This window comes from Lagenorhynchus albirostris, chromosome 17 (genome assembly GCF_949774975.1).
Source record: "Lagenorhynchus albirostris chromosome 17, mLagAlb1.1, whole genome shotgun sequence".
NCBI lineage: Eukaryota > Metazoa > Chordata > Mammalia > Artiodactyla > Delphinidae > Lagenorhynchus > Lagenorhynchus albirostris.
In genome coordinates, this window is record NC_083111.1 from 38,225,873 (window position 1) to 38,253,356 (window position 27,484).

Below are 27,484 nucleotides of genomic sequence, written 5' to 3' on the forward strand. Positions count from 1 at the left end.
GCATTGATAAAAGCATCTATTTAATAGACAACCAACCTACTATAAAGGTGCTGAGTCAGTTAACCATATTGACTCAACATTTGGTTCATTTTCCTCAGTCCTTATGCAGAATCACAACTGTAAACATCAGTGTCAAATTTTTCAATCCGTCAATTATCCTCACACCTGACAAACTTGGGGTATTTGTGACCTAACAACTTTAGAATATTGCTCAATCTAGTTTTTAATGCAAGTTCCTTTTCCTTTTATGATAAAGTATGGGGGCACCAAGTTCTAAGTTTTTTATACCCCCAAACTTGAAACATCTTCCCTTGAAACTATGAATTAACACTAACTTCCCATCTGTAACAATAAGGGTCAGAGAGTCCATTTTTTAATCTTTCATTTCGTTTCTCTGGCTCCATTTTCTAAAGCCATACCAGTTGTGTTTTGCACATTAAAACAGTTCTTATTAACACTTTTCTTAACTCCATCTAAATAACAGTATAATGTGATTCATTACGATTACTACCTGAGTTCAAATCATAGGCCTGTCACTACCCATGGGGTGGCCTAGAATATTTTTTTTCTGTAAGCCTCAGTTTCCCCACACGTAAAATGTGTATAAATAAAATGACATGTGTAAAAGCTTGCAGTCAAATGCTCAAAACAAAATCATTCTCTATTCATTCATCTTTTGACAAATGTTCACTGCCTGCTGAATATATGCCTAGCACTATTAACTAATGTTTTCGGGCTTCCCTGGTGGCACAGTGGTTGAAAGTCTTCCTGCCAATGCAGGGGACATGGGTTCGTGCCCCGGTCCAGGAAGATCCCACGTGCCACGGAGCGGCTGGGCCCGTGAGCCATGGCCGCTGAGCCTGTGCTTCCGGAGCCTGTGCTCCACAACGGGAGAGGCCTCAACAGTGAGAGGCCCGCGTACCGCAAAAAAAAAAAAAAAAATAATAATGTTTTCCCCAACTTATCTTGATAAAGTCTTTAGATAAATAAAACCTTAAAAAAGTATTGCCCTCAAAGGTATTCCACTTAATATGTGGGAAAAATCTACTTAAAGCTACCAAATTTTTCTATATTTGAAGTTATAGAAACCGCAGTTAAAGAACATATCAAATTTATAAAGCAGTTTTAAAATAAACATTTTTTACTAGTGACAACATTTCATCACTCACTTGATACAATTACTGCTTTGGATTTACTTTGTGGTTCTATGATGTAACCTATTTATGTGTCAAAAACGCTTTATGCAAAACTCAAGAACAAATAAAAAGGAAAAGATAAGTGACTGACAAAAGTAACTGCAGTATGCTGACACACTATGCCAAAATCACCTTCCTGTCAGAGGAATACAAGGTGATTTGTATTCCAGAGGAATACAAATTTGTCAGAGGAAGTTGATGGATTATGAGAAATGTGAAAGCTTCTTGTTCTTAAAGTGTGGGGGAGAGGGAGGTAAGGGTTAAAAACTGAATTGCAAAGTCTCTGTCAAATGTGAGATACTACGATCTGAAGCATGTCTACGGCACTAAACTCTCACCCAGACTTTTACTTTAGGACTTCTTTTGTAAAACACAACTGCTATGGCTTTGCCCATGATAAGTCCATGTAATAAAAATAAATGATTATATCGAGAAAAAGGAAACTGCTGCCTATCGTATGAATTTCAGTTCCATTGTAAGCCTGGATGATAAAAGGCCTGAATATGTGACTCAGAGCTTCTCTATGACTCAGTTTGCTATGGGAAAATCACCTTCCTAAATGAAAATCCTCTATTCATAAAGAAAGTCACAGGACATGTAAAAGTGATTTAGAACGCAAGAAAAGGAAATATGCTCTAATTTCCAGTGTGACAATGTACAGACTTTAATATAATGTGCCAAAGTCAACACTTCTGTTCTCAAACTAACAGTTTGTGTAATTCTACCTATAGCAAAAAACTGTTTTGTTTTTTTTTTTTTAAAAGCAATAAATGGTTATAAGGGGTTAAGGGATGAAGAAATCAGGGTATTATTGTTTTATGGGTAGTTTCAGTTTGGGGTGATGAAAAAGTTCTGGAAGTGGATAGTAGTGATGGTTATACAACAATGTGGATGTACTTAATGCCACTGAACTGTACACTCAGAAATGGTTAAAATGGTAAATTTTATGTCATGTATTTTACCACACACAAAAAATTCAATGCTATTAGCCTTAAAAATGAAAACATAAAAGAATAATGTGTTACTTGTTATAAATTCTGATAATAAAAACCCCCCAAAGCAACTAAGTTAAAATAAGCACCCAATTAGATTAAGCAAACCATTAACATAACAAAAATATTCTGTCATTGTTGAAAAGACACTAGCCATGCCAGGAGGATATACTTATTAAATTTTATGCACACACACATTTATGGCCAAGATAATGATAAATTTGTACAACCACATCTTCATTAGCTAAATATCAATAGGAAAAGAAATCATGGTGGGGTCAATACATAATGCAGAACTGAAACCCTTGTTACTACAGAATCATCAGACTTGCATGCAATCTCCAGGTGTAGAAACAAAATACCTGTGAGAATGGAATCTGTATTTTGAATCTCCCCCACACTCTCCCTGGTAACCCAAACTGGGCCGATTTCCATTTGCTTACCACCAGTCCTAGTACGAGGGTGCGGACTCTCTCTCCTATTTCCGGTGAAATGTCATTGCCAAACTGCTGCAAGGTAGTGAGGAACCGTTTCAGCTTACTGAGCTGCCTGGCGCCACAGGCTGGGGGCAGCTGTTGATTAGCCAGAGAAGAAGAGGAAGAAGAGGAAGGCCCATTGCTAAAGCCATTGGGCGGTGAGGGGGCGCCATTCAAGGCTGTGGGTGAATGGCTCGTGCCATTAGTTACTGTCAGAGGGCACAAAATCAGAAAGAAAAAATAAACTTACAGAGAACATGCACAAGGAAATTACAACTAAGTATCCTTCCCTTCCAATCTAGTGAATTTGGTAATTTAAAAGCTGTTGGGCCTTTTTGGTAAAATGCTTTGACTTCACAGGATTACCAGAGGCTCAGGTACTCCATAACTAAATGGGTGGACTCCTCACACCACATGAGGATATCCTGCACAGAAGCTGATAAGAAATGGGAGCCGGCTGGAGCACAGGGACAGCCCTGCCTCCCATGCACACATATGCAAACACAGAACAAACAGCATTTTGGATGTCAGCCTTTTGTCCCAAGCTTACATCAATATAACAGAACTAGTCCTTTCTAAACTGCTCCCCTAGAGAAAATGGACATTTGGTGGAGACTAAATTTATCACTGGACATTTTTAATCATGTTTTGTACACACAACTGACAGCTGTGTTTATAGAAATACGACTTTCAAGTTTTAACCTTATACCACCCAATTAGAAGGCTATTTTCTCCCCCTCATATTTCTTAACCACTTCTTTAAGGAAAACACCAATTTTATGTAAGAAGCCAAAATGCATACGGTAATTATCAAAGAGTTATTTCTAGAAATCGAAAGGGGACATCTCAGTCCAACTAACAGCATGGATTGGTGGTAACTTCGTAAATTCATTTGATAAAATTTATTTGAACGTCAAGGTGATAATCCGTAAGAACTAGGCTAGAAAATTTTGCACATTTCTCACCAAAGAAAATGTTGACTTTACCATGTTAGATCTTTATCAAACCCATCTTTTAAATATAATTTTGATAAACTACCTCCAACAATAGTTTGAAGATGTTTTAAGCACCTTATTAGTCTTAAAAGGTTCAAGAAAATAAAGTGGTCTCCTCCCAAATGAGTACCAAAGCAACCTGTCAAGAAATGACATCTCACTAGGACCTCTCAGAGGAGGCATATGCCTATCATTGTGGCTTTGGGTAACAACAAACCAAATACAAGATGACAGGATTACAACTTGGCACTGTTGCAGGCCCCTGCTCCTTACATGTTTGGAAAGGTCTTATAAAAGGCAGCGCAACACTGCATAAATAGCCTGGATGTGTGTTTTGCCGAACCCTTATAATCCCAAGGATCTATTTTTGCCTATTAGTTATTTTTCATTCATATACAGATTTCAGGGCACACAGTCTGTAAATAGTATTATGTGAAACCAACGGCATTTATTAGTTTCACAAATCTTTGATGATATTTTAACCAGGACTTTCAGATGGATGAAAACAAAGCTATCTGCTATTCCTATTAAAATATACAGGAAAAAAGGGAAGTTGCTATTCTATCAGAATATTCTGTCCTTTCCTTGGATGACACAAAAAGCAATACACTCCACTGATTCAGAACACAAGTCTAGAGCCAAGTTGAAATGGAATAAATATTTAATAAATGTCTGACAAGTTCAAGACAAGAAAGATGCTCCTTATTTCAGAAAGTTTTCTGTATGCAACTGTTGCATAGAATGATCCCTCTTTTAACTTAAGAATGTTAGATTTTAACATTACTTGTAAATAACAGAAGAAAGTGGATTAGAAGATCAGAAGTAACCTGGAAATAATTATAGCATATTAACATGTTCCAAGTCAAAATGAACAAACTAAAATAAGGAGCTCCTCATTAAGTCAAAGGAGAAGTTAACGTGGTAATGATGAGTTACAGACCAAAGGCAGTGTTCTTCATTCACTGAAATCACAGAAGACTACAACTTTGAAACAATAATGAAAAGGCAGGCAAATACTGGCAGTCATACAAATTTTACCCAAGATATGATAATTCTGTGCTCAATACCTACTCACTGGAATACAAATTATTTGTGTGTGGGGGGTGGGGCTTCATTTCTGCATAATACATTGATGCTGGATCTTACTGTCCCTTAATTTTTATTTGCAAAAAAAAATTTAATTTGAACTTGAAAACGGAAACAGCAAATGCAGAAATGCCTACTTACACGTTGTTGGTGTAAATGAACTGGTTCTGGGAGCTCCTTGAGTTGTTGGGGGAGGTGGCATCGTGGGAGGAGTCAGCCTAGACGGGGTCTTCACATCCACAGGTGAGTCTGGCATCGTGGAGTGCTTCTCAGTCCGATCTGGAGGATGCCACCATGATCATGTTATTTTACTCCTTAAGCACCTTAGGGTTTTTTTGGTACCTCAGTTTTATAAGAGAGGTTCATCTTTTTTACAAGCAAGGTAAGAAATCCAACATCTTCTATCAATAAAATAGGCTTATCTACTGAAGCTTAAATCAAGACTTTATCATCCAAACCCCACTTAAGAAGGTGTAGCACAGATGGCAGGACCTCATTTCTAACTGGGTAATTTTACATCTTATTGTTATTTCTGGCTTAGACAGATGCTACCTTGGTAGCGTTATATGCAACAGCACAACTTCGCTTGAAGCTGAAGCCAACATTAGCAAGAGGTAAAAAATAGATGAGGAAGTGGGACGGTAATGAACCCCTCAGACAGCTCAGAAATAACACAAATCTTAGGCTGTTATGCAGGTGGGATACTGTTAGAAGTTGGTGTTTTGCAATGACTTTTTTGTAACACCTACCATCCCCTTTCCATGCTTAGTTTTCTAGCCTAACAGATGAAGCAGGCTATGTCTCCCAGACATAACCTCTCACTTCAATTTTTTTTCTGACCTGTTTGAAAAATCACCACTACATAAATGTCACAAAACGAAGTGAAGTTATTAGTGACTTAGAACTTGTGAGTTTATGATCCACCGTTTAAAAAATATGAAACCTGAGAAGTCCGTGCACCGCAGCAAAGAGTAGCCCCCACTCGCTGCAATTAGAGAAAAGCCCGTGTGCAGCAACGAAGACCCAATGCAGCCATAAATAAATAATTTTAAAAATAAAGAAATAAAACATAAAAAACCAATACTTCAATTAATAATCTCAGGCAGAGTAAGAATGGAAAAGTCCCAAATTGAGAACTAAAGATCTTTCTAATATTTTTTCATGAGTATGTGACAAGGAGAAATTTCCTCATTACCCAATAATGAACATTTGCACTTTCAGGACTGTTTTATACTAAGTATACTTTTCCCTTGGAATTTTAAACTTTTTTCTCAATCTGATCTACTCAAAGAAACAGATCTCCAGTTAAAAAAAAAAAAGTTTTCATTTGTTTGTTTAGATCCAATTTTCTACAAACATGTGTACACATGCACACACACCCCCCAAAAAATATCTGAGGCGCCTCTTGTGGCCTCAGGCACAGGTATCTCCCATTTGGAGTTTTTGAAAAGTAACATAACACAGACTATTAATAAAGAATGGGTCTCTTAAAACATTATGATCACCATAGTGAAAAACTCTCAAAATTACTTGTCAATTATTAAAATGAAAAGCCCAAATTACTACTATGACAATTCCAAATCTACCTCCCCTTTATTCAAAGCAATTTCATAAGACTTGGGTTGCAATAGAACACAACTTTTGAAAGTTGAAATAGCATTGACACCGTATTAGGGAAGAATGAAAATAATAATCATTCTAATAAGAGCACTGTGAACGATGATCCAGTGACCAGTATCAGGGTCTCTATTTCTTAGTCTCTACTGCTGGCTGAATAACAATGACTGTCCCTATTGTGAATTAAGCGTTCTGAGTGAGATGATTGTGAAGATGCATGGAGAGTGTCTCTACCTTTACTGTATTGTTAAAATTTTGACCTCATATTGCTATTCCAGAACACTTAACGAGTACCAGTGAATAACTTGTTGTAGAGAAATGCAGAAGTTAGGCAGGTTTAAAACCACTTCTTTGATAGTAAAATTCATTGCACCATTTACTCACCTCAACCAACCTCAGCAACAAGGGAATAAATAGCTTTCCACTTGTGTTGCAGCTGAGGGAAGGGGTACAGCAGCAAATACAAGTCTCCCTAAATAAAGGCAAATATTTCCCTCATGCCAAGGAAGGAGGGATAAAGGGAGGCTTGCCAGAGTCAGCTGGGAGATAACAGTGGGAACTGCTGGTCCATCTGGTTTTCATTCTGCTAACACTCACATGGAGCTGTTAGCGAAGGCAGTCCAGACCCACAGATTTGAAGCACGTGGTTGCAGAGAGAGAAAGGAAGAGCAGGAGGGGGAAGGGGAAGTGGGAATAACAGAGAAAGAAATAAATAAGTATATCGAGCAATAGAAGGAAAGGGTGAGAAAGAGGGAACAGACCAAAAAGCAGGGAGAAAAGAGCTTGGAAAGGGAGAAAGCTACCCTGGACAGTTTCACCACCGCCAAAAGCTGAGCCTTGGTGGGCACAGGCCCTACCTTACTTGATGCAATTCTTGAGCAATACCTAAACTTGGAAACGTATCTTAAACACGCTTTTCATTACTCTTTTTCCAGTAGCCCACACTAAGGAAAAAGGGAATAATAAACCATAAAGTTGACAGTGGGTTTCCTCTTCAGACTCTTTTAAGATAGTCTGTATTTCTTCTGTCTTCCTCTGCCCAGTTTTAGAAATATTTTTGATATATTCATAATTTTAATTTGAATACCTTTTGAATACCTGTCTTAGTCCACTTGTGTAACATGATTCCTATCCAGAATTTAATAATAATAATACCAACAACAATTATTATAAAACGTAGATGAACAACCTTTTTAAATTCCTGAGATGTTGTCAATATTTTAGGAGCAATAACCACTGAGCCAATGAATAGCAAAACACCACTACTTCTAACAGGAGTATACACATTCTCTCTGGAATACATGTATACGTGTATGTATTTAAGATTTTGACATTAGCCACATTTCTGTGATGGCTAGCTTCACTCTGATGAAATGGAGTTCCAACCCAGAGGTCCTACAAACTTAGACAAAGTGGGACCATATGTAACTCATTCTGTGCTGTTCAGTGCAATCAATCCAGGATTGAAATAGATGATGAAATAACCAGCCAAGCCTAAGCCATACACACACAAAAACGCTCTGGAGTAGAGAGATTTAAGATAAATTCAGAAAATGTGTTTCAAGTATGCTGTGTTCTGTTGCATTTGTTTTGGATTAATAAAAAAAAAAAACATTTTGAAATATATATTCTTGAAACTTCTATAGCAAACAGCAAAAGAGCTATGATTCAACCATAGAAGCATTTCACTCCATTTCAAATTAGAGGATATAGTAAAACCAATATTAAGTTATAATATTTCTCATGTAATTTTTTAAGTTCATGAAAATTATACCATTCTTGCATGTAATCTCTGTTTTTAGTTGGTGTAGGGGAAAGCTGACATTTACTGAAAGACTGACACAAAATAAAAAAAAAAAGAAAGAAAAAAAATTATCAGATCAGGGAATTATTTGTTTTAAAAGAACTGACTTTACTTCTACCTTAATGATTCACACCACTTCTAAACAAGATCTTCCCTATGTGGTAAGTTTTCAACTCCCATGGCAAATATCCAACACATATGTACCAAAGACGGCTGATGCATGGAAGAAAATGTGGCATATATAAATACATTACCGATACCATTTCAATATCCAATTCAATGTCAGGGCCTTCTAGAAGTGGTATGTTTTCCATTTCCCTTTTTGTTGTTGTTGTTTTATGTGAAAAGGTATGGCATAATCTGCCATGGCACTTATTTTACTTTTAGTTAGTTCAAATAGTTCCAGATGTGTTTTTAAGGTATGAAGAATAGGCATTCTATATTTCCCTTGTTTACATACCATTCTAGAGATGATTGGTGTAAAAAGATTTCAGTATTGGTATAATGAATGGCACGACATTTTCTATCAGAGTTCATCATGTCAATTATAATAGAAGAAATATCTTTGTTTCATAGGTGTTATGGGTTGAGGAACTTTTTGGTCAATTAGTAGTTAGTCCAGAGTTAGTCTTATTTGAATAAGTGTGCGTTACAAAAGCTAGATGGTATGCACTAAAGAGGATTAAGCCCAGGTGGAACCACAGTACTATTAATGGAGAGGCAGGAGGAACAAAACTGGTACAGAATTTGATTTTTATTTCTCTGGAAAATTTGGCAAATACATTTCTGACAATTGAGTCATTTAGTGACTCCAGTGATTGGGTGTGAGATGTTACAAGCAACTGTCTGCAGACTGGAAAGGTAGCCATCCAGCCTTCACAACACCACCACCTCATTTCCCTGAAAAACACCTCTGGTAACATTCAGTCCTGCTCAGAACCATTCAACAACGCCAAAGAATAAAAGTCAAATACTAACATTTTAAGCTGGATGTACTGATAGAGTGGGAAGGATATTTAGCAATAACAGGAGAACTTCCAAGATAAGTCAGACTTGGTTGCAAATGTAGACTCCTGACCATCAGTAGTGGGCCCTCAGGCAAGTGAGTTACCCTGAGCCTCAGTCCCTCATAGGAATGAGGATACAATCCTCTACCTCATCAGGACCCCACCACAGCGCCTACTCATATTAGGTACCAACACGTGTGAGCTCCGTTCTCTTTGACCTTCCACTTCACGATCCATTTATGGGTTTATTTCCAGTGTCTTTCCCCCAATTCTATGCTGTCTATATAGGGCACCCTGACATTACTCCTAGGCTTTTCTGCCTTTATCATGCTGTTGTTTCCTTTATCTAGAAGAACCTGTCCCATCTTATACATTATTCACTGCCCATTATAGATTCCACATCCTCTTACAGCTTTTCCCAGTTGCCCCAGGTGTCAACCACATCAGGTTTCCTCTACCTCTCTTTTAGCATTTATCACAGCCCATCTGTACAATAGCTGTATATGTGAATGTGTATTATACACTCTAACACCCCAACCAGTGAAAATATTAAGCAACTTGATAGCAATTTTTTTAACTGCCTCCTTAGGAAGACATTAAAAAAATAAACACAACCATGGTTTTCACTAGAAGCATGGTTACATTCCTAATTTTTACAAATCCATTCCCTATATTCCCTATAGTACAACCAGTTCAAAGATAGCAACCCTAATCTCAAGGCAAAAGACAAACACAGAACCATCAACAGCATATAAATACATGAGGAAATAGAATACAGGTAATATGAGAAGATACTGAAAATCCAAAATTCAGTTCAACTGTGCAACCAACTCACTATGTGGTTTCAGGTAAGAATGAGTTGTTACCTCATGTCTTATCACAGGTGTTATATGAAGATTGCTATATCTGAAATACAAATCTGATCTGACCTACCCCCTGATTTAAAACCTTAGGGAGTGTCCCACTGACCACAGAACGAAATATATGCTCTTCAGCTTAGCTTATGTCACAGATACTGTTGAGTGCCTACTCAACAGCCCTTATCCCTGTCTTCCTGCTGAAGAGCTCTAATTTTGTTCAGGTACAAAATTTGGGGGGGCAGATTCTCCTTGTTTTACATTAATCAGGTTATCACATTCCCCTTATCAGCAACAGGTTTCAGAGGTGAGTGTTGTGCTCCAGTTCTGGGCAATGGGTCATGAAGGGAGGTCTATGGAAAAGGTTCTAGGAAAGACTTCCTCACTCTCTAAACAGAGACCCAAGAAGAAAATAGCCCTTCTTCTTCTGATAGGCACTATTGTATCTATAAGGGATTCCTTCACTTCTTTGGAGTCTACTTATCATGTATAAAACTAAGCATCCTGGAATACATGACCTCAAGGATCTTTCGCAAACTCTAATATTCTCTGGTTTCTTTTCCCAGATATGGCTTATGATCATCTCAAACATAAAGGAGACTACCCAGGGCTTCCCTGGTGGCGCAGTGGTTGAGAGTCCGCCTGCTGATGCAGGGGACGCGGGTTCGTGCCCCGGTCTGGGAAGATCCCACATGCCGCGGCGCGGCTGGGCCCGTGAGCCATGGCCACTGAGCCTGCGTGCCCGGAGCCTGTGCTCCGCAACGGGAGAGGCCACAACAGTGAGAGGCCCGCGTACCGCAAAAAAAAAAAAAAAAAAAAAAAAAAACATAAAGAAGACTACCCAGAGAAAATATATCTGACAATAAAGTGACCACTAGACTTCCTCTGTCCACATAAATTTCTATGTCCACAAGAATATGTCTGCACAGAAATTTTTTTCCATAAACATTAAAATTAATATCTACCTCTTGTTTTCAAATACATTTTCAATCCTCATTACTAAATCTCCATCAATGATTTGGTTACAAAATATCCAAATTTCCCTGTTTAGTTATCATCAAAACACTCTCTTTCACAGCTCAGGTTCTTGAAAGAGTAATCTACACTCACTTTCCTTATTTCCCATTCCACCTTACGTGTACTTGGAGGGGACACCTATAAGACTTTATGCCTAGAAAGTTTCCCTCCCAGTACAGGGACTTGCCATACCCTCTAATTTCATAACTACCTTGGGCACCACCATGTTCTTTCATGACCTTGTACCCAAGATACCAGTGGCTGGTCCAGGCACAGTGCTTAGTCCAAGATGGGCAATCTCAGGAAAGGAAAACAATCCCAAGGATTGTTTCCCAAGGAAAACCGCACTGTCTACTGCCCTCCAAGTCCAGAGAGCAGCTCTGTGTTGAAAAAGAAGGCACCTAACAGGCAGAAAGAAGCAAAGAAGTGGCAAGAGATCATCCTTATAGTGCTTTGTAGTAAAGTTCCTCATTCTGCTGGATCCTAGGCACCAGCTGCATCTCTAAAATTCCTACAATTTGGATCTTCCAAACAATCCTAGCCAATCAGTCCCTACTTTGCCTAAAACCTAATTTGAGTTGACTTTTCACTCAAAACCAAAGAATCCTGACTAAAATAAGCCTGGAATGTAGCATGGATGTATTCTCTTAACTCCCACTTGAAACTCTTCTAAATTGTTTCTTCATTATTAATACAAGAAACACTTGTCTCCTTTATCTGGCATCTTTGTAGCAGCTGACACTGTTCAGGACTTCCTCCTTCCTGAAACATATTGTTCCCAGGATACCACTATTCTAACACTCTCCTCATTTTTCTTAGGCCTTCCTGCTCCTTCTCAGTCTCTTTTATGGGTTCATCCTTCTTCATCTCTGTGATAATTACTGTTATTTTCCCCCAGTGTTCCTCTTCAAAGTGTCACTCTATACCTTTTCCTTAGTGATTCATTGGTGCTGGGATAGTTACACCATGGCCATTATGTAGATAACTTGTACCTATAACTCTAGCCCTAATATCCTTTCCAAGTTCTGGAACCAAATATCTAGAATACGACTCATTTCAACAGCCTGAATTCAAACCCTCATCATCCATCATCTCTCACCTGGCCTGATCAACAATCCATTGAATGGACTCCCGGATCTGACTATTCATCTCTGATCCATTCTCCAAAGACCTTTCATAATGCTAAGCATAAAATCCTTGTGTCTTAGTAGGGCACAGAAAGACCTGTGTGACTCATCTGGTTCCCATCCACCCCCATGCATTCAGTAACTCTTTACTGAACTACTATGGCTCTCCAAATGCCCCTGGGTCACACAGGGTTCCACTGCATTGCATCCCTTTCCTGAAATACTCTTCACCCCACCACTGCCTCGTTAAGTCCATCATTCCTTTAAAACTCCATTTGGGTGTCACTTCAGCCAGAAACAACAACCCTCCCATCTCAGGCTGTCCCAAACTCCCCCACATTTCCCTATTTCACTCTCTAGTTCCTCTTACGGCACTGATCACACTGTACTTAGAACCAACATCAGTCTCTCCCACTAGTTCATAATTTACTTAAGGCAAATTATGACATATGATTTGTTGTTAGAGCCCCAGCACTTGGCACAGTGCTTGACACATAGAAGGTGCTCAACACATTTAATATTTTAAATGAATATATATTGCTATAATGTCATAATGTAGGCAGATGGGGTAGGGTGTCCTTGGAGAAAAAGAACCAGATGTAGCTTTTTGACATAAGAGAAGCCATTTTAGACCCAAACCATTTTGTGATCTAAGCCTGGCCACAATGCTTGTCCCTGAATAGGTCTCAGTAATTAATGATTTTAAGGGAACAAAGGAATGCAGGAACAGAGGAAAAAGCAGTCAAGAAACAATAGTTCAGCAATAAATCAGAGTCCTAGTTTCTCCTCAAGGGATATACATAACCATCTTATACATATCTTGGAGTTGTTTTACAGGAACTAAGGCCTCCAATCCAGGTGGAGGATGGTAAGGTAAGACCCCAGAACCTAAAGAAAGATGACGTTGACCTTTTCTGACCCTCGTGACTTCAATCAACTAAAGCTTAGTTTCTGTCATGCTCTGCCCCAATTCTATGTAGAATTCTCCTCTGCTCAAGCCCCATCATGAATATGCATGTAGCTTAAAACTCCCCCAGTTTTGCTGTTGGGGAGACACTGCTTTGGGAAGGATCTCCAGTGTTCTCCTTACTTGCTGCAAGTAATAAATCCTTCCTTTTCCCGATCTTTGGCTTGGTTGTGTCTTTTGCAACACCCACCAAGAGGGGAACCCAGTTTTCAGGTAACAATAAGGCATGCCTTTAGTCACAATTTTGAAACACTAGAACTTTCAAGAGACATGACAGATTTAACTTAAGATACAATCATCTACATCTTTTTTCCATCCTTAAAAAAATCCTAAAATGAATTTCTACATTAAGTAACCAAATATAAATCTTTGAACTGGATTATTGAGTTCACCAGTTTTAAAATGCCTTTCAGCAATTACAATATATTTCCTAAAACCTTTTATATTAGAAAAGGAGATTTGTAAGGCAATTTATACACGTATGACATAGTCTGAAAAGCTCCCTTTTTTACAATAATAGTATCAGCGTAGTCATACATCATACATATGTACATTCAAAACAAAGAAAAAAAAAATTATGAATCAAAACCAATTTTTTCCACATTTCAAAGTTTTCCTGTTGCTTGTCTATGGATTGGTAGGATTATAGATTATTTTTAGTTTCTGTTATCTTTCTTTTATTTAAAGTTATGCAATAAACATGTTTTATTTTTACAAGAAAAAAAAAAACCCACGAAAACCCTTAGGATAAATCACCTAAAATCAGGCATTAGGCACTGTGCCAAACGCCCTGCATGCTTTATCTCACTTTAAAATCTCACTATGAAATTTGACCACCTTATATAAAGGAAGTGAGGACCAGAGAGGGTGGATAATTTGTTCGAGGTTACAAGCTAGAACTTACTCCAGGTCTTCTCAGAGTTCATTATCATCTAAAACTAATACTATTTTACATAAGATCTAGAAAACTGAAATAAAGAAACATTCAGTAAATATTAAATCTAGAGACAGCATTATACTAGAACTGCACCTTCCAAAACTACTGTACTAGCCACATGTGACCATTTAAATTTTAATTAATTAAAACTAAATAAAATTTAAAATTTAGATCCTCAGTCACACTAGCCACCGTTCAAGTGCTCAACAGCCATGGTGACATGGCTACCATACTAGAAAGCCCAGTTATAGAGTATTTCTGTCATCATAAAAGGACAACACCGTAATCAAATAATGGCTCTGAAATGCTACACAGAGGTGGATAGACCTAGAGTCTGTCATACAGAGTGAGGTAAGTCAGAAAGAGAAAGACAAATACCGTATGCTAACACATATATATGGAATTTAAGAAAAAAAAAATGTCATGAAGAACCTAGGGGTAAGACAGGAATAAAGACACAGACCTACTAGAGAATGGACTTGAGGATATGGGGAGGGGGAAGGGTAAGCTGTGACAAAGCAAGAGAGAGGCATGGACATATATACACTACCAAACGTAAAGTAGATAGCTAGTGGGAAGCAGCCGCATAGCACAGGGAGATCAGCTCGGTGCTTTGTGACCACCTAGAAGTGTGGGATAGGGAGGGTGGGAGGGAGGGAGACGCAAGAGGGAAGAGATATGGGAACATATGTATATGTATAACTGATTCACTTTGTTATAAAGCAGAAACTAACACACCATTGTAAAGCAATTATACTCCAATAAAGATGTAAAAAAAAAAGAAACAAAAGCTCCGTGGGAGGAGTCCATGGAAGTGTCCATGCAGCCTGAAAGTGTGGGGATGGGGGGAAGGAGTGCCTTTGGCCTCATCCTAAACACCTCCCATTCCCATTCAGATGTTTCACTTGTTTTCTAGGTTGAGCTTCTGCATATGATTTCATTTGATGGGTAAAAGGAAAAATAAAAGTTTGAAACCCAATGACTAAGATAAGTGAGCTCTGAGGAAGCAGGAGAATAAGTCGCTCAGTCCAAGTAATCAGTAAACATTGGGATAACTATGCTAATGAGAACAGTGCCAAGGGTTCAGTCCTGGAACAAGCTGGTCAGCAGCTGAGTCAGCAGCTGGTCCAGAAACAGGGATGACTGCCTAAAGCAGGACATCATGCCTTTAAAGAGCATGAGTTAAGATGGAAGATGGCAAAAGAATAAGGTAAATCCATACTAATCTATCACAATTTCTAGAAAAATAACTCAAAAATCTTGTGTCATCTCTTATAGGGACAATGCATTTCCCTTCACTTCCTCTATAGCACTTAAGTAGCTAGTACTTGAAATATTTATCTTGTTTTTGAATGTTCCCCCAATCACAGTGTCAACTTCACAAATGCAGAAAATTTTGACCTATTTTGTTAACTCCAGCTTCCACAGCATTTAGAAGAGTGCCTGAAATGGTAGGCACTTGATAAAGGCTTGTTGAATGAATGAATAAAGAAAGTAAAAGCAAGGAAAAAAGTAAAGCGAGTTTCTGACAAAACAGGCAGAGACATATTAGTAACTCTATGGTTACCCAGAGTGGGCCAGAGGATGAGTAAGCAGACAGGAGACATGCTGAAAGCACACACTCATTTAAATGGAGTAGAGGCCCAACATAGTCTAAACCAGTTCACTCATTTTTGACAAAGATGACCTGAAGCCCACCAAGAGAAAGCACTATAAACATTAATAAGTACCCAAATGGTGGTTCTAGTTAGAAAAATCAATTACTAATTTCATAAAGTGTGGAAAGGAATGTGGGTCTTATGAATACTGGCAGACTCCAGGCATTAATTGTATGTATAAGCTCCTTAGAAATGTCATCTCGCCCACATCTGTTATTACCTTCACTCCAGTGCTTCTGCTTCAGAGTCTAATAACCACTTCCTGGAGGTAGCTCCTGGAGCCACCAAGGGGATATCAAGCAGCCTGGGGTTAACGATGGTACTTTAACCAGCATAGTTCCACATTAATCTGTTTTAAGATTTAATGTATTTTAAGATTTCGTTTGGAAAAAAGGGACCTCTTGTTTAAGAAAGACAAGTTTGAAACGGCTGGCACAGGCAACTAGCTGAATGTTTGCTGAATGACTGTGATAAAAACACTAAGGAAAAAACCACAACTCCTAAATACATAGAAAAGTAACTCCTGCTTGCATAAAGAGCAGAGAAAGACAAAGGCATCACCAAGGGCCCATAAATTGAACATAAGCATTTATGTAACACCCTGCTGCCAAAGTGCAGATTATTCCAGAAGGTGAAAAAAAATCATTAGATAGTGATCCAAACCTTTAACAATCTCAAAGTACACACAATTTTTTACTCCATCAAGATTTGTCTTATTTGCCAATGACAAAGAAGGCTATAGAGCCAGCTCTGAGAGCTGTCGCAGAAAAATGGCAGCATACACATCCAGCTGCAGTCAATTATGATTACCCAGATAAGACTTAGTAAATCTAGGCAGAAAATTAAGAAGGTGCGCAGAGTATGTACCCGTGACTAAATCACAGACAAGCAAATAGCAGAAGCTCAAATGAATATTTGTTGAATTTAATTGAATGTACTCTTAAAAATAACCAATCGGTACCGTTAGTGTAGACTTCACATAATAGGAAATGGGAAAGCACAGAGAGTTTTTAGGCAGCTGAATTATATACTCATTTTTATATTATAGGTATATGTGGAGCAGAGAATAAATAGGGTAAGAAAGGCAAGAGGACTGGATACCAAGAGTGTAGGCAAGAAATGATACAGCATCCAGCATGCAAGCGGCCCTAAGAATGGAGAATAGGAGGGAGATTCAGGAGACATTTTAAAAGTCTGTGTCAAATTCACAGAGCTTCGCAACAGAATAAGATACACCTTGAGTAAGTAGGAATCTAGAGGTGCCTGGCAATGTCAAAAAGCAAACCCAAACACAACAGGAAGAACCATTTGGAAAAAAGTTCCGTTACATCATAGTGACTTAGAGGGATTCCTGCAACACTCTGTTGTTCATATATAAAACACATTAAACATCTTCCTGTCCTCCCACAGGTGCCACCATCAAATTACTCTCCCTCCTAACCGTGTTTCTCCATCTCCATCACCATCCTCGGGCACTACCATCTTTCACTGGGACATTTTCAGGAGCTTATCTTCACAACCCCTCACCCCGTAATGCCATCTGTTTACCATACAACAGATGGAATAATCTTGTCAAACACAAATGTATTCACTCGTCTAAATAACAAGCATTTATTCAAAAATATCTGAGCCATCTACAAAGTGCTAGGTACTATTTCATACAACAGGGAGAAGGCAATAAAACAAAGGGAAATCACTGCCCTCAAGAATTTTATATTCTAATGATCAGATCAAGTTACTACTCTAAATACTTTAAAGTGTTTCAATGGCTTACCATCACTCTTAAGATAATATCCAAAACCCTTTAAGTGACCTAGAACAGTAGATAGACTTAGTCTCTGCTTACCTCTCCTCTCTTATCTCACATCTCATTGGTTTAATCAGTTGCAAGTTTCACCTCACCTCAGGGCCTTTCTCTTAGCCAAGAAAACCCACCTCGGCTCAAATTCACTTACTCAAAGGTGTCCCTGATCACCCCACCCCCCCCACCCCCTGTGTTATAAGCTCTATTGTACCATCTAACTGTTGCTTACAGAGCTTACAGAAACTGTTAAAAATAATTGTACAATTACTTGTTGTCTAACACCCCCTACCAGACAGGACATTGCTCCATAATGGCAGGGAGCATATCATTTCAATATCATATATCAACTCAGTCCCAGAATTTATCACACTGTTAAGAACCTAGTATAAGTAAATTGTGGATAAAGACATTTTCTATTTAAAAATACAGATGTGGAGGTACAAGTAGAGCAAAGCAATTGGATTCCTTAGTTCCCTTAAAAGGAATTTCAAAATTTCTTCAATGATAGAGATAATAAAACAATGGTGATAATAATAGAACCAGTCTCTCAAATTCATACTTAATCCCCACTGCAATGGGGCTTCCACCAACACCATTCCACTCAAACCACTCCAGCATAGGTACAAACTTTTTTGTGGTTAATCCAAAAGATATTGATCAATCTTTATTTTACTTGAGCTCTCAGCAGTCTTCGATCTGTCCAGCCACTTCTTACTCCTTTTCTCCTGTAGTATCATTCTTCTAGCTGTCACTAGGAGTTTCACTGAGTTCTCTCAGACCCTGGCCCCTCCTACGAGCCAGGGTCTCACCTTCTCCTCTTCTTAACTGCCTTCAACCCCTCTGCTCTCTCCTGGGAACCAGATGAGTTATCTAACTACTTGCTTAACAACTCTACCCAGATATCCCATTGACAGCTGTATTTAGAACCAAATCTAACATCTTCCTGAGGAAATCTGTGCCTCCTCCTGTACTTCAATCTCTATCTCCAAGCCCAAAAGGCCACAATCACCCTAAGCCTCCTCCCTCTGCACCATCCTCCTTCCACATCCAATCCATGCCCAGTATCCTATCAATTCCACTTCTAAATGTTGACACTTTTAGGATCCACCCTCAGTTAACCTCTGACTTGGGTTCAGAACCTACAGAGCCTCTGAATGGTTTTCTTTACCTCTAGTCCCTCTCTGCTCAAATCTTCTCCTCTTTGGCTCCAGAGCAATATTTTTAAAATATGAATTTGACAAAATCTTCTTAAAATCCTTCTACAATATATAATCTATTTAAAATCTTTCTACAATTTTAAAAGTCGGTCAGGGAAAAGAATGAAGGTTCTTCTCTTAACTCTGTATCTCTGATGTCTAAAAAAGGACCTTATACACAGTAGGTCCCTAGTTTGTTGTATTAAGCCATTTAAAAAAAAATTAAATTATCACGATGTCCATTCTACTCCCCTTTGGTATATACTGTAATCATCAAATATAAAGCAATCCCAACTAAAATACTAATATTTTTTTTCCAGAATTTTACAAATGTTTTAAAAGTTAATTTGAAATAAAAATGAAAATAGCTAGGAAAACCAGGAAATGAAATGTAATGAGGAAACTGAATCTAACATTTGTTAAAATTCACCATACAACTACAATTTGAACAATGTACTACTGGTATAGAAACAGATAATTCAGCAAAATAAAAACTGAAAAGCAGAAAAAATATAAAGCTCAGAAATGACTATATACCTAAGAATTAAGTATATGGTAAAGATGACTTCTAATATTAGTGAGAAAATGATAAAGCAATTCAATGAACTCTCTTTGGAAATACTAGACAACAATTTGGAAAAAATGAAGTAAACCCCTGTCTCATATACAAAGTCATTCACTTCCTATATGAATAAAATTTTAATATAAAAATTAAAAAAAATACTAAATATATAGGTATATACTTGTTTACTCTTAGGACTGGAAAAGAGAGTCTAAGCTATAAGAAAGGCAGAACCAATAACTTATTAATAAATTTGAGTACAGCAAAAAATACCATAAACAAAGTAAAAGGCAAGCAACACCCAGGGAACAAATATTTGTTATGTGACAACAATGAATTGATATCCTTAATATATAAATAGCCCCATCGAATCAATAATTAAAAGTCAAAAAGCCCATCAAAAAAAGATTGTAAAACAGCAGGAATAGGAAGTGCACAAAAGAAAAATAAATGACCTATAACCCTATGGAGAAAAAAATTTAACCTCACTAGTATTTTTTTACATTATTAAAACAAGATACTCTTTAATCTAACAGACTGACAGATTTTTAAAAATGATAATATAGTATTACAGTACAAACTGGCACTTTAACACTTTTGTGAAATGATACCCATTTTCCTACAGGACAATTAGGCAATATGTACCAACTGCCTTTAAATTATATATATCCTTTAATATACCAATTCCACTCTTTAAAAATTATCCTAAGTAAATAATACCAAGTGTACAAAGACGTTTATAATGAAGAAGACTAGAAATAACCTAGTTGTCCAACAATGGACATTTGGCAATTCAAATTCTAATAGAACCATACAGTAGAACATGATGATGTGTATATTTACATGGAAAGATACTACAAAGATACATGCTTTGCAAGATCCTGTTTAAAAAAAACAACTATTTTAAGACAGTTATAGATGGATGGATGTGTCTGTATTTGTGTTCACAGGTAAAAGTCTGGAAGGATATGCATACAAAGGATCTATATCAGAAATATTAAGAGTGGCTATCTGTTAAATCAGTGGTTCACAATGGGGCAGAGCTTTCAAATATACTGTCAAACAGTCATGCTATAAAAAGCCTTTTTCTTTTAAATTTTTTGCTCAGTTTTAACACTGTATATAAACAATTCTAAGATCCCTCTGTTTTTTCTTTATATCATCTCTGAAACTGGGATAAGTACTCTAAAACCATGGAATCAAAGCATTATTCATGCTTAGTGGCAGCACTTTTTTTCTGGGAGCACTTTTTTACTTGTAAAATAACCATGGGCCTTAAAATCAATTTAGATAAAATATAGCACACCTAGATTTTTCTAGAAATGAAACTAAATGTGAAAAAAATTAAGGTAAAAATATACTTCGCTCTATTTGGAAGTCTACCAAGGCTGTTCAGCTTCAGTTTGAAGGAGCAAAAAATTGGGATTCAAGACAACCAAAAGGGGGAGGGGAGGAGTCAGGAGGTAGGGTTCTCTACAGGGGCTGTAGCACAGGAAAACCCTTGAACATGTCACAAAGGTAGAAAAAGTGCCTTATTCACCTCAGTATCCCAATCATCTAGCAGAGCCTAGCACCAGTGTTTACTCAGTAAAGGGATAAATGCTCTTTTAGTAATAAAGAAGTCCACACACAGTACAGACAGAAAGGAAAAGACCTACAGATCACTTAGCAGGGGAGAATCCAGAAGTATAGTAGCACACCATGAGAGCAAAATCCCCGAATAAATGATCAAATTCTTTATAAACCGTTCAAGGAGCACCATACAACATAACAGAACCCTGCACTTTAAGCAGTTTCACTAAGTTGTCTAGAGAAGGGTTCCCAAAGACAAGTTTGGACTGCCTATGAATTATATTAGCAAATTCTTTGCATATAATAATATTTGCACACCACATGGGAACTGAAGGTTATGTGTTTAAATGGACATTTCTCTTTGACTTAATATGGTCAATATATAAAAAGATCAAGTCTATAAATTCTACACAGTTGGGTTAATTTCACATTTACTATTTCTTAATAGATTCTGCCTCAGTTATAATACAATTTTTCATGGAGGCCCATGACCTTATTTAAATTAATAAAGTAATTCAGAGAATGTACCCTAATTAATTCTTGCTAATAAATACTCCCTAAGGACAGAAGCTCAAGTTCTGTTTACTAAAGAAATAACTGTATATGTATATTCAAATGTATGTAAGTAAGTCCATTTTCCCTTATAGCAAGACACTTTAAAAGCAATCATGTCTTTTAATCTCAGGAAGACCATCAGGGAACCAAGAATTATAAAATTCTATCTGGCTACAGTCTGAATGACACATTTTTACAATACACACCACCTCAAGTTCTAGGGATGTGCCTCAAGTAGACATGTAAATAAATTCAAGTTATTAAGTCCTTAATGTAGCCTCATCTATACATATACTTTAAATGTGGGTAAATATGTTATTAAATTAAGATGACAGTCTAAATTCCCATCCATTTACTAGGAATCATTTATATTTCATATAGCACTAGAGATGTCTTCTCTGAGTTTATGAAGAATTATAATGGGAGGAAATCAAACCAAACATTGATGGACAACTGCAAAGAGCATTCCATGTACAAATGAAAAATGTTGCTTGCAAGAGATATATAAGATCATTTTCAAAAGCACGACCTTCTTGATACTCTTTGTCAGATAAATTAATCACAAAAGTAATAAATGTCTAAATACTAAGGAAGCTGTTCTCATTCAAGGTTCACATTATTATTAACTTGTTACTAACAATAACTCAAATTAGAATATACCCAAAATCACCCCTATGATAATATCACTACTACTACTTCCTTAAAAAGCAAAGGGGTAAAATTTTTGGCACATGGCGAACACCAGCACAGAAGTCCACTCTCATTGTGAATGTTGTCATTCCTTGAGCAGCAGCAAGAAAAAGATGCTGGGAATCTCTGTTTTGAGGGGTCAAACCAGTGCTTATTATTACGTGCCGTTCCCTTCTCAAAATTACTGCCCAGGATACCTCAGGAAAGTTACTGGAGACTAATAAACCATTTCACAACTCTTCATCATCTCTCTCTGAAAAACAGTAATTTACTAGTACGAGCTTAGATTTGCAAGAAAACACTAGCTTTTGCCCTGGTAGATCATATTTTATGTCTACTTGGCCTGACTCTAGGCAAAATTATGAAGTCAGCAACGTTTATCTTCAGTGTCTCCCCTTTCTCTTTGGTTTATCTTCCTTTCAGTACCTCCCACTATTCCTCACCCACGAGAAATCTGTAACTCTTATCCTACCCCTTAGTTTAAAGACAGTAAATTGCGACACCCACCTGGACCCAACGTCCGGAGCTTCAGATCTGTCCCAAGTGTCTACTTCTGGGACTAAAGTTGCAGTAATCATATAATGGCAGTAACTAATTACAGTGGCACACGCACGCACACGCGCGCGCGCACACACACACACACACACACACACACACACGCACACACACACTTTTCCTCATTTTGTGACTCAGAATTACCTGAGTTGAGGGGCAGAGGGAAGGGTAGAGGAAATGCAGAGAGAAAGACCATGCAGTCGAATGGGGGAATTTATCTTGTTCCTCTCTTCTGCCCCGCCCTGAACACATTACTGAGTGCTCAGTAACACCTAACCCTTTAACAAACAAACATGGTCCTTCTCTACCTTAATTTGAAGGATAAGCTGTTATAGGTCTTTTATAGCAGCAGTCGCCAACCTTTTTGGCACCAGGGACCGGTTTTGTGGAAGACAATTTTTCCATTGTGCGGCGGGGGGGAGGCATGGTTCAGGCGGTAATGGAGCAATGGGGAGTGGCAGATGAAGCTTCGCTCGCCTGCCACTCACAGGTGGGGGGACGGGGGGTCGGGGAGGCAGTTGGGGATCCCTGTTTTATAGGGCCTTCAGGAACCAAGGAAGTATCAGTGGGAAGGACAGGACAGTATCACAAACAGTTCTAGGCAGTTACATACTGAAGGATATAATCCAATGTCTATAGAACACCTATTTATGAATATGATAAATACTAGAAAGTTACTATTTTCCTTCTCCCCTCTACAAATGGTCAGCTCACTTTCATCTTTTCTATTTTCAACATCAATGTCACCTCCTGAGGGCATCAATCCTCCCCTGGCCATCCAATCTCAAGCAGGTTTTTGTGCCCCTTTGTTTCCTTCACATACTTGGAAAACTCAAAATTCTTTTACATCCTTTTCCTTGGAGTTTAGTGGGCTCCCACCCCAGAATCCCAGCCCCAGCACAGTGTCTGGCACAGAAGTACTACAAAAGATCTGCTAAAACAAAATTTTAAAGACAGAATTGTAACTTTCAAAGAGGCAACAGTAGAATGTGAACTAGTTATGAAACCAGTAAGAAAAGAAACAGGGAGATGTCATGAACCAGAAACACAAAGGTAGGGTTAATAACCATGAGCTCATGCTAAGGTCAAGGTTAGATGGGCGGTATGATAAAGCAAAGAGGAAAAGCTGAATGGGACAGAGAAAATGAAGAAGGCTTTCCAGATTAAATAAGCCTGAGCATGTCCAGCCTGGTTGGGCCCCAGACAAGATGAGACAAGAAAGACAGTAAAAAATGAGGGTGCATTAATTAATCTTGAAGACATCATTTGACTTGCCTCAATCCTCCAGCCAAACTCTGATAACCTCATGCCCTATTTAAGCAAATAAAGTGAGGTTATCAGGCATAAAGCCCTGCAAACCTCACCCTCAGAACTCCTGCTTATCTGCACCTGAATCTTGAGTTTCAGAAGAGGCAACTTCTGTCTCTAGAGGCTTCACTCTACCAATCATTCCACCCTCTCCTTAACTTGAGCTTGTCTCCTAGAACCTAGGCATGCTCAAATCTCTCCCACCAAGAACAAACCAACCCCTCTCTCCATGTAGATGGTGTTCCCTCCATCCTTCCACTGGCAGGCTTCTGAAGGGTAGACCTCACTGGCTCTGTCTACATCATCTCTTCCATCAACTTTGCAACGCACCACAAACAAGCTCCAGCAAAGGGACAGAGATTTGCTGGTAACTACTGACATCTTCCTTCCAGATAGCCAAATCCAAAATGCAATCTAGCCCCTCCCAATTAACTCCTGGTCCCTCTGCAGCATTTCACACTATAGACCTCTCCCTCCATGAAACTCTTTGCCCCCTGATTTCAATGAGACCTGACTCTCAGATGCCCTGGTAGTCACCAGGGTTCTTTTCGAGGCTTTTCTCTCTTCACACCATACATTTGCCTCCATTCCAAAGGTTTTAGCTATCGCCTCTGACTTGACAAATCAAGATTTCCAGTACACACATCTCTACTCAACAAACCTGTGATCTAGCTCCCTGTGGAATATCTCAGCAGTCATATAACAGATAAACCTTAAACTTAATGCTCTCTTGATGAATTATTCACTATTCTGGTTGATGGCAAGCAGTTGTCCAAATAAGAATTCAGAGTCATCCTAGACACCAAGACTCCCCAGTCCCTGGCTCCACATCCAACCGATGTATTAGAGCCCTTTGGTTCTCTCTAGTTAGTACCTCTAGAGCCTGCTGATCCCAGCCTCCTCTTTTTCACTGATACTGAAGCCAATCATCATCCTACCTCACCAAGCAGACTGCAGATTTCATCTTCTTCAAGTTACCTTGTACATCACTTCCAAAGTGATATGAACATTCAACCCAACAATATGATCCCTCTGCTTAAAAGCCTCCAGTTGCTTTCCTTTCTGCCACTCCAACCTACAAGACAGATGTCTACTTCTGATACTTCCTCATGCTGTAAGCTCTAGCCATGCTGGTTCATGCCTTAGCATTCCTGTTTTATGTTCTTCCCTGTATTTAAAATGTCCTCTGGCAACAAGAAGCTTGTGATTTTTCAAGACACAGAAGAAATGCCACCTCTTCCATGAAGGCTTCCCTCATTACCCTTGTTCCACATTCAAATTAGAGAGAGATGGTCACTCCCTTCTTTAGGCTCTACTTTGCATATATCTATTAGAGAACTTAGCATCATCCAATTGTTGTGCTTGCAAGTGTGTGTCCAGGTGTGTAAACTATGCACACACACACATACATTCCTTAGAAGACTAGGCCCACATCCTATTGATTATTCCACCCCAGCATTCTGCACAGAGCCTAGTAAGTAAATGCTTAGTAGCTGGCTCTGAATAAATATTCGATGGCAAACTGCTGTAAGTCAAAAACACTAGGATTTAGGACAGCAAAGGAAGGAAAGTCATCAAGTTAAAAAAAGAAAATCACATAAGGTGAGAAAGAAAATAGCATTTCTACATTAGATCCTGCCCTGAACCAACTGGGAGTTAGAAGGTCTGGCTCTCTGCACTCCAAAGCTCTCTGCTCCTTCCCCTGTCATAACACAACACACATCTTATTGTAAATAACTTTATGTGTGTCCTCCTTGCTTGAGTGAAATGTCACTACTATTACTGTCAAAATATCTTAATAGCAATTATATTTTTGAGCATTTACCAAGTGCCAGGTACCTTGCTAAATGCTTTACATATGTTAACTCATTTAATTTTCACAATAGGCCAGTGCTGTGAATGTTATTAATATTACCATTTTACAGATGGAAAAACTGAGCCTTAAAAAGATTAATCAATTTGCCCATTGTCCTACAGCTAGTGAACAGGATTCAAAGCCAAGGAGTATAATTTCAGGGCCCATGCTCCTGATTCAGCTACTATACTATATTACTAGCGTCCCCCCCCCCACCGCCAATAAACCACCATCAAATACATAAATAAAGGCCACCAGGGATCTAGGAAGGCACAGGCTATGTTTGGCTTATTTACTACTTGACACATAGTAAATGCTCAGTAAATATTTGCTGGACGACTGGCTGGCCGAATAAAAGATTATTTAAGACTTTGTGCCTAATATATATATATACATATTTTTTCTATAAAATGAAAGTGTGGTTCTTTAAGATGTCTTTCAACTGTAAAAATTCTATGGTTTTAGTATATGCAGGTCAAGTGCCTGCTGCCTATGGTACGGTGATGACACATTGGGAACAGTACAGACAGGCAACTAGGAGCGTGGGTTGTATATCACCAGGCCTTGAAAGGAATCCTAGATACACCTCCTAACCAGGGCAAATTCCTTGATCTGTGAATCTTTATTTGCTCACCTTAAGATATGGGTGGTCCTAGTAACTGCCTCAGTAGGTGATTTTGAGGATTAAATGAGAAAATATGAATGTGAAGCACTTACACAATGTCTAGAACTACTCAAACACTACATAAATGGCAGCTATTACTGCAATACTCAGAATCAGATATTGACTGATGCACTCACACAAAGGGAAAAGGTAAGCACCTGCTCATGAAACAAACACAGAATTCTCATAGGAAGACTATGTCGTATTTCATTATTTTACTGTCCGGAGCTACATCTTTGGATTCAGCATGTGAGTTAGAAAGAGAAGATTTAGCAAACAACTATATTTTCATTCAAAATTGTGGGTTCTGTCTTACTCCTTTCCCTTGTGTCCCTATTTGTTCATATCCAGATAATTCACCCAGACCTCAGTCTCTCCCATTTCTCATTTCTCTCACTAGAAGACATTTCTTTCTTCTTTCTTTATTTCTTTCTTTATTTATGGCTGTGTTGGGTCTTCACTGCTGCGCATGGGCTTCCTCTAGTTGTGGTGAGCGGGGCCTACTCTTAGATGCAGTGTGCAGGCTTCTCGTTGCAGTGGCTTCTCTTTGTTGCGGAGCATGGGTTCTAGGCGTGCAGGCTTCAGTAGTGGTGGCACTCGGGCTCAGTAGCTGTGGCTCGAGGCCTCTAGAGCACAGACTCAGTAGTTGGGGTGCACGGGCTTAGTTGCTCCGTGCATGTGGAATCTTCCTGGCCCAGGGCTCAAACCCATGGGCAGGCAGATTCTTAACCACACGCCACCAGGTAAGTCCCAGAAGACATATTTCTTATTTGCCATAAAAAGTGAAGGGTGAGTATGGAGGAGGACTCTTCCTAAGGAGGAATTTTAATCCACACAAATTTCTCAGACCTCTTTGCTAGCCTGATTATAGAGCATCCTGCCCCCTCCTCCCAAAAAAGTTTCCCTAAAAAAGTTAAATTTATTCAATTGAAAATAATTTTAAGAAAATTGACATCCATTATCTAAGAGTAGCTAAAATATCCTCAA

At 38.5% G+C, this 27,484-nt stretch overlaps 1 protein-coding gene across 4 annotated transcripts in view; it reads right to left on the reverse strand.

Annotated features, from left to right (window-relative positions):
* RUNX1T1 (RUNX1 partner transcriptional co-repressor 1) overlaps positions 1–27,484 on the reverse strand; it is a 137,428-nt gene that overhangs the window by 52,075 nt on the left and 57,869 nt on the right. For all 4 annotated transcript variants that reach the window (XM_060127709.1, XM_060127707.1, XM_060127708.1 and 1 more), the window contains 2 exons: positions 4,887–5,024; positions 2,632–2,873 (listed from right to left, as the gene is read on the reverse strand). In XM_060127709.1, coding sequence (XP_059983692.1) covers positions 2,632–2,873; positions 4,887–5,024 — 380 coding nt within the window. The remainder of the gene's footprint in view (positions 1–2,631; positions 2,874–4,886; positions 5,025–27,484) is intronic.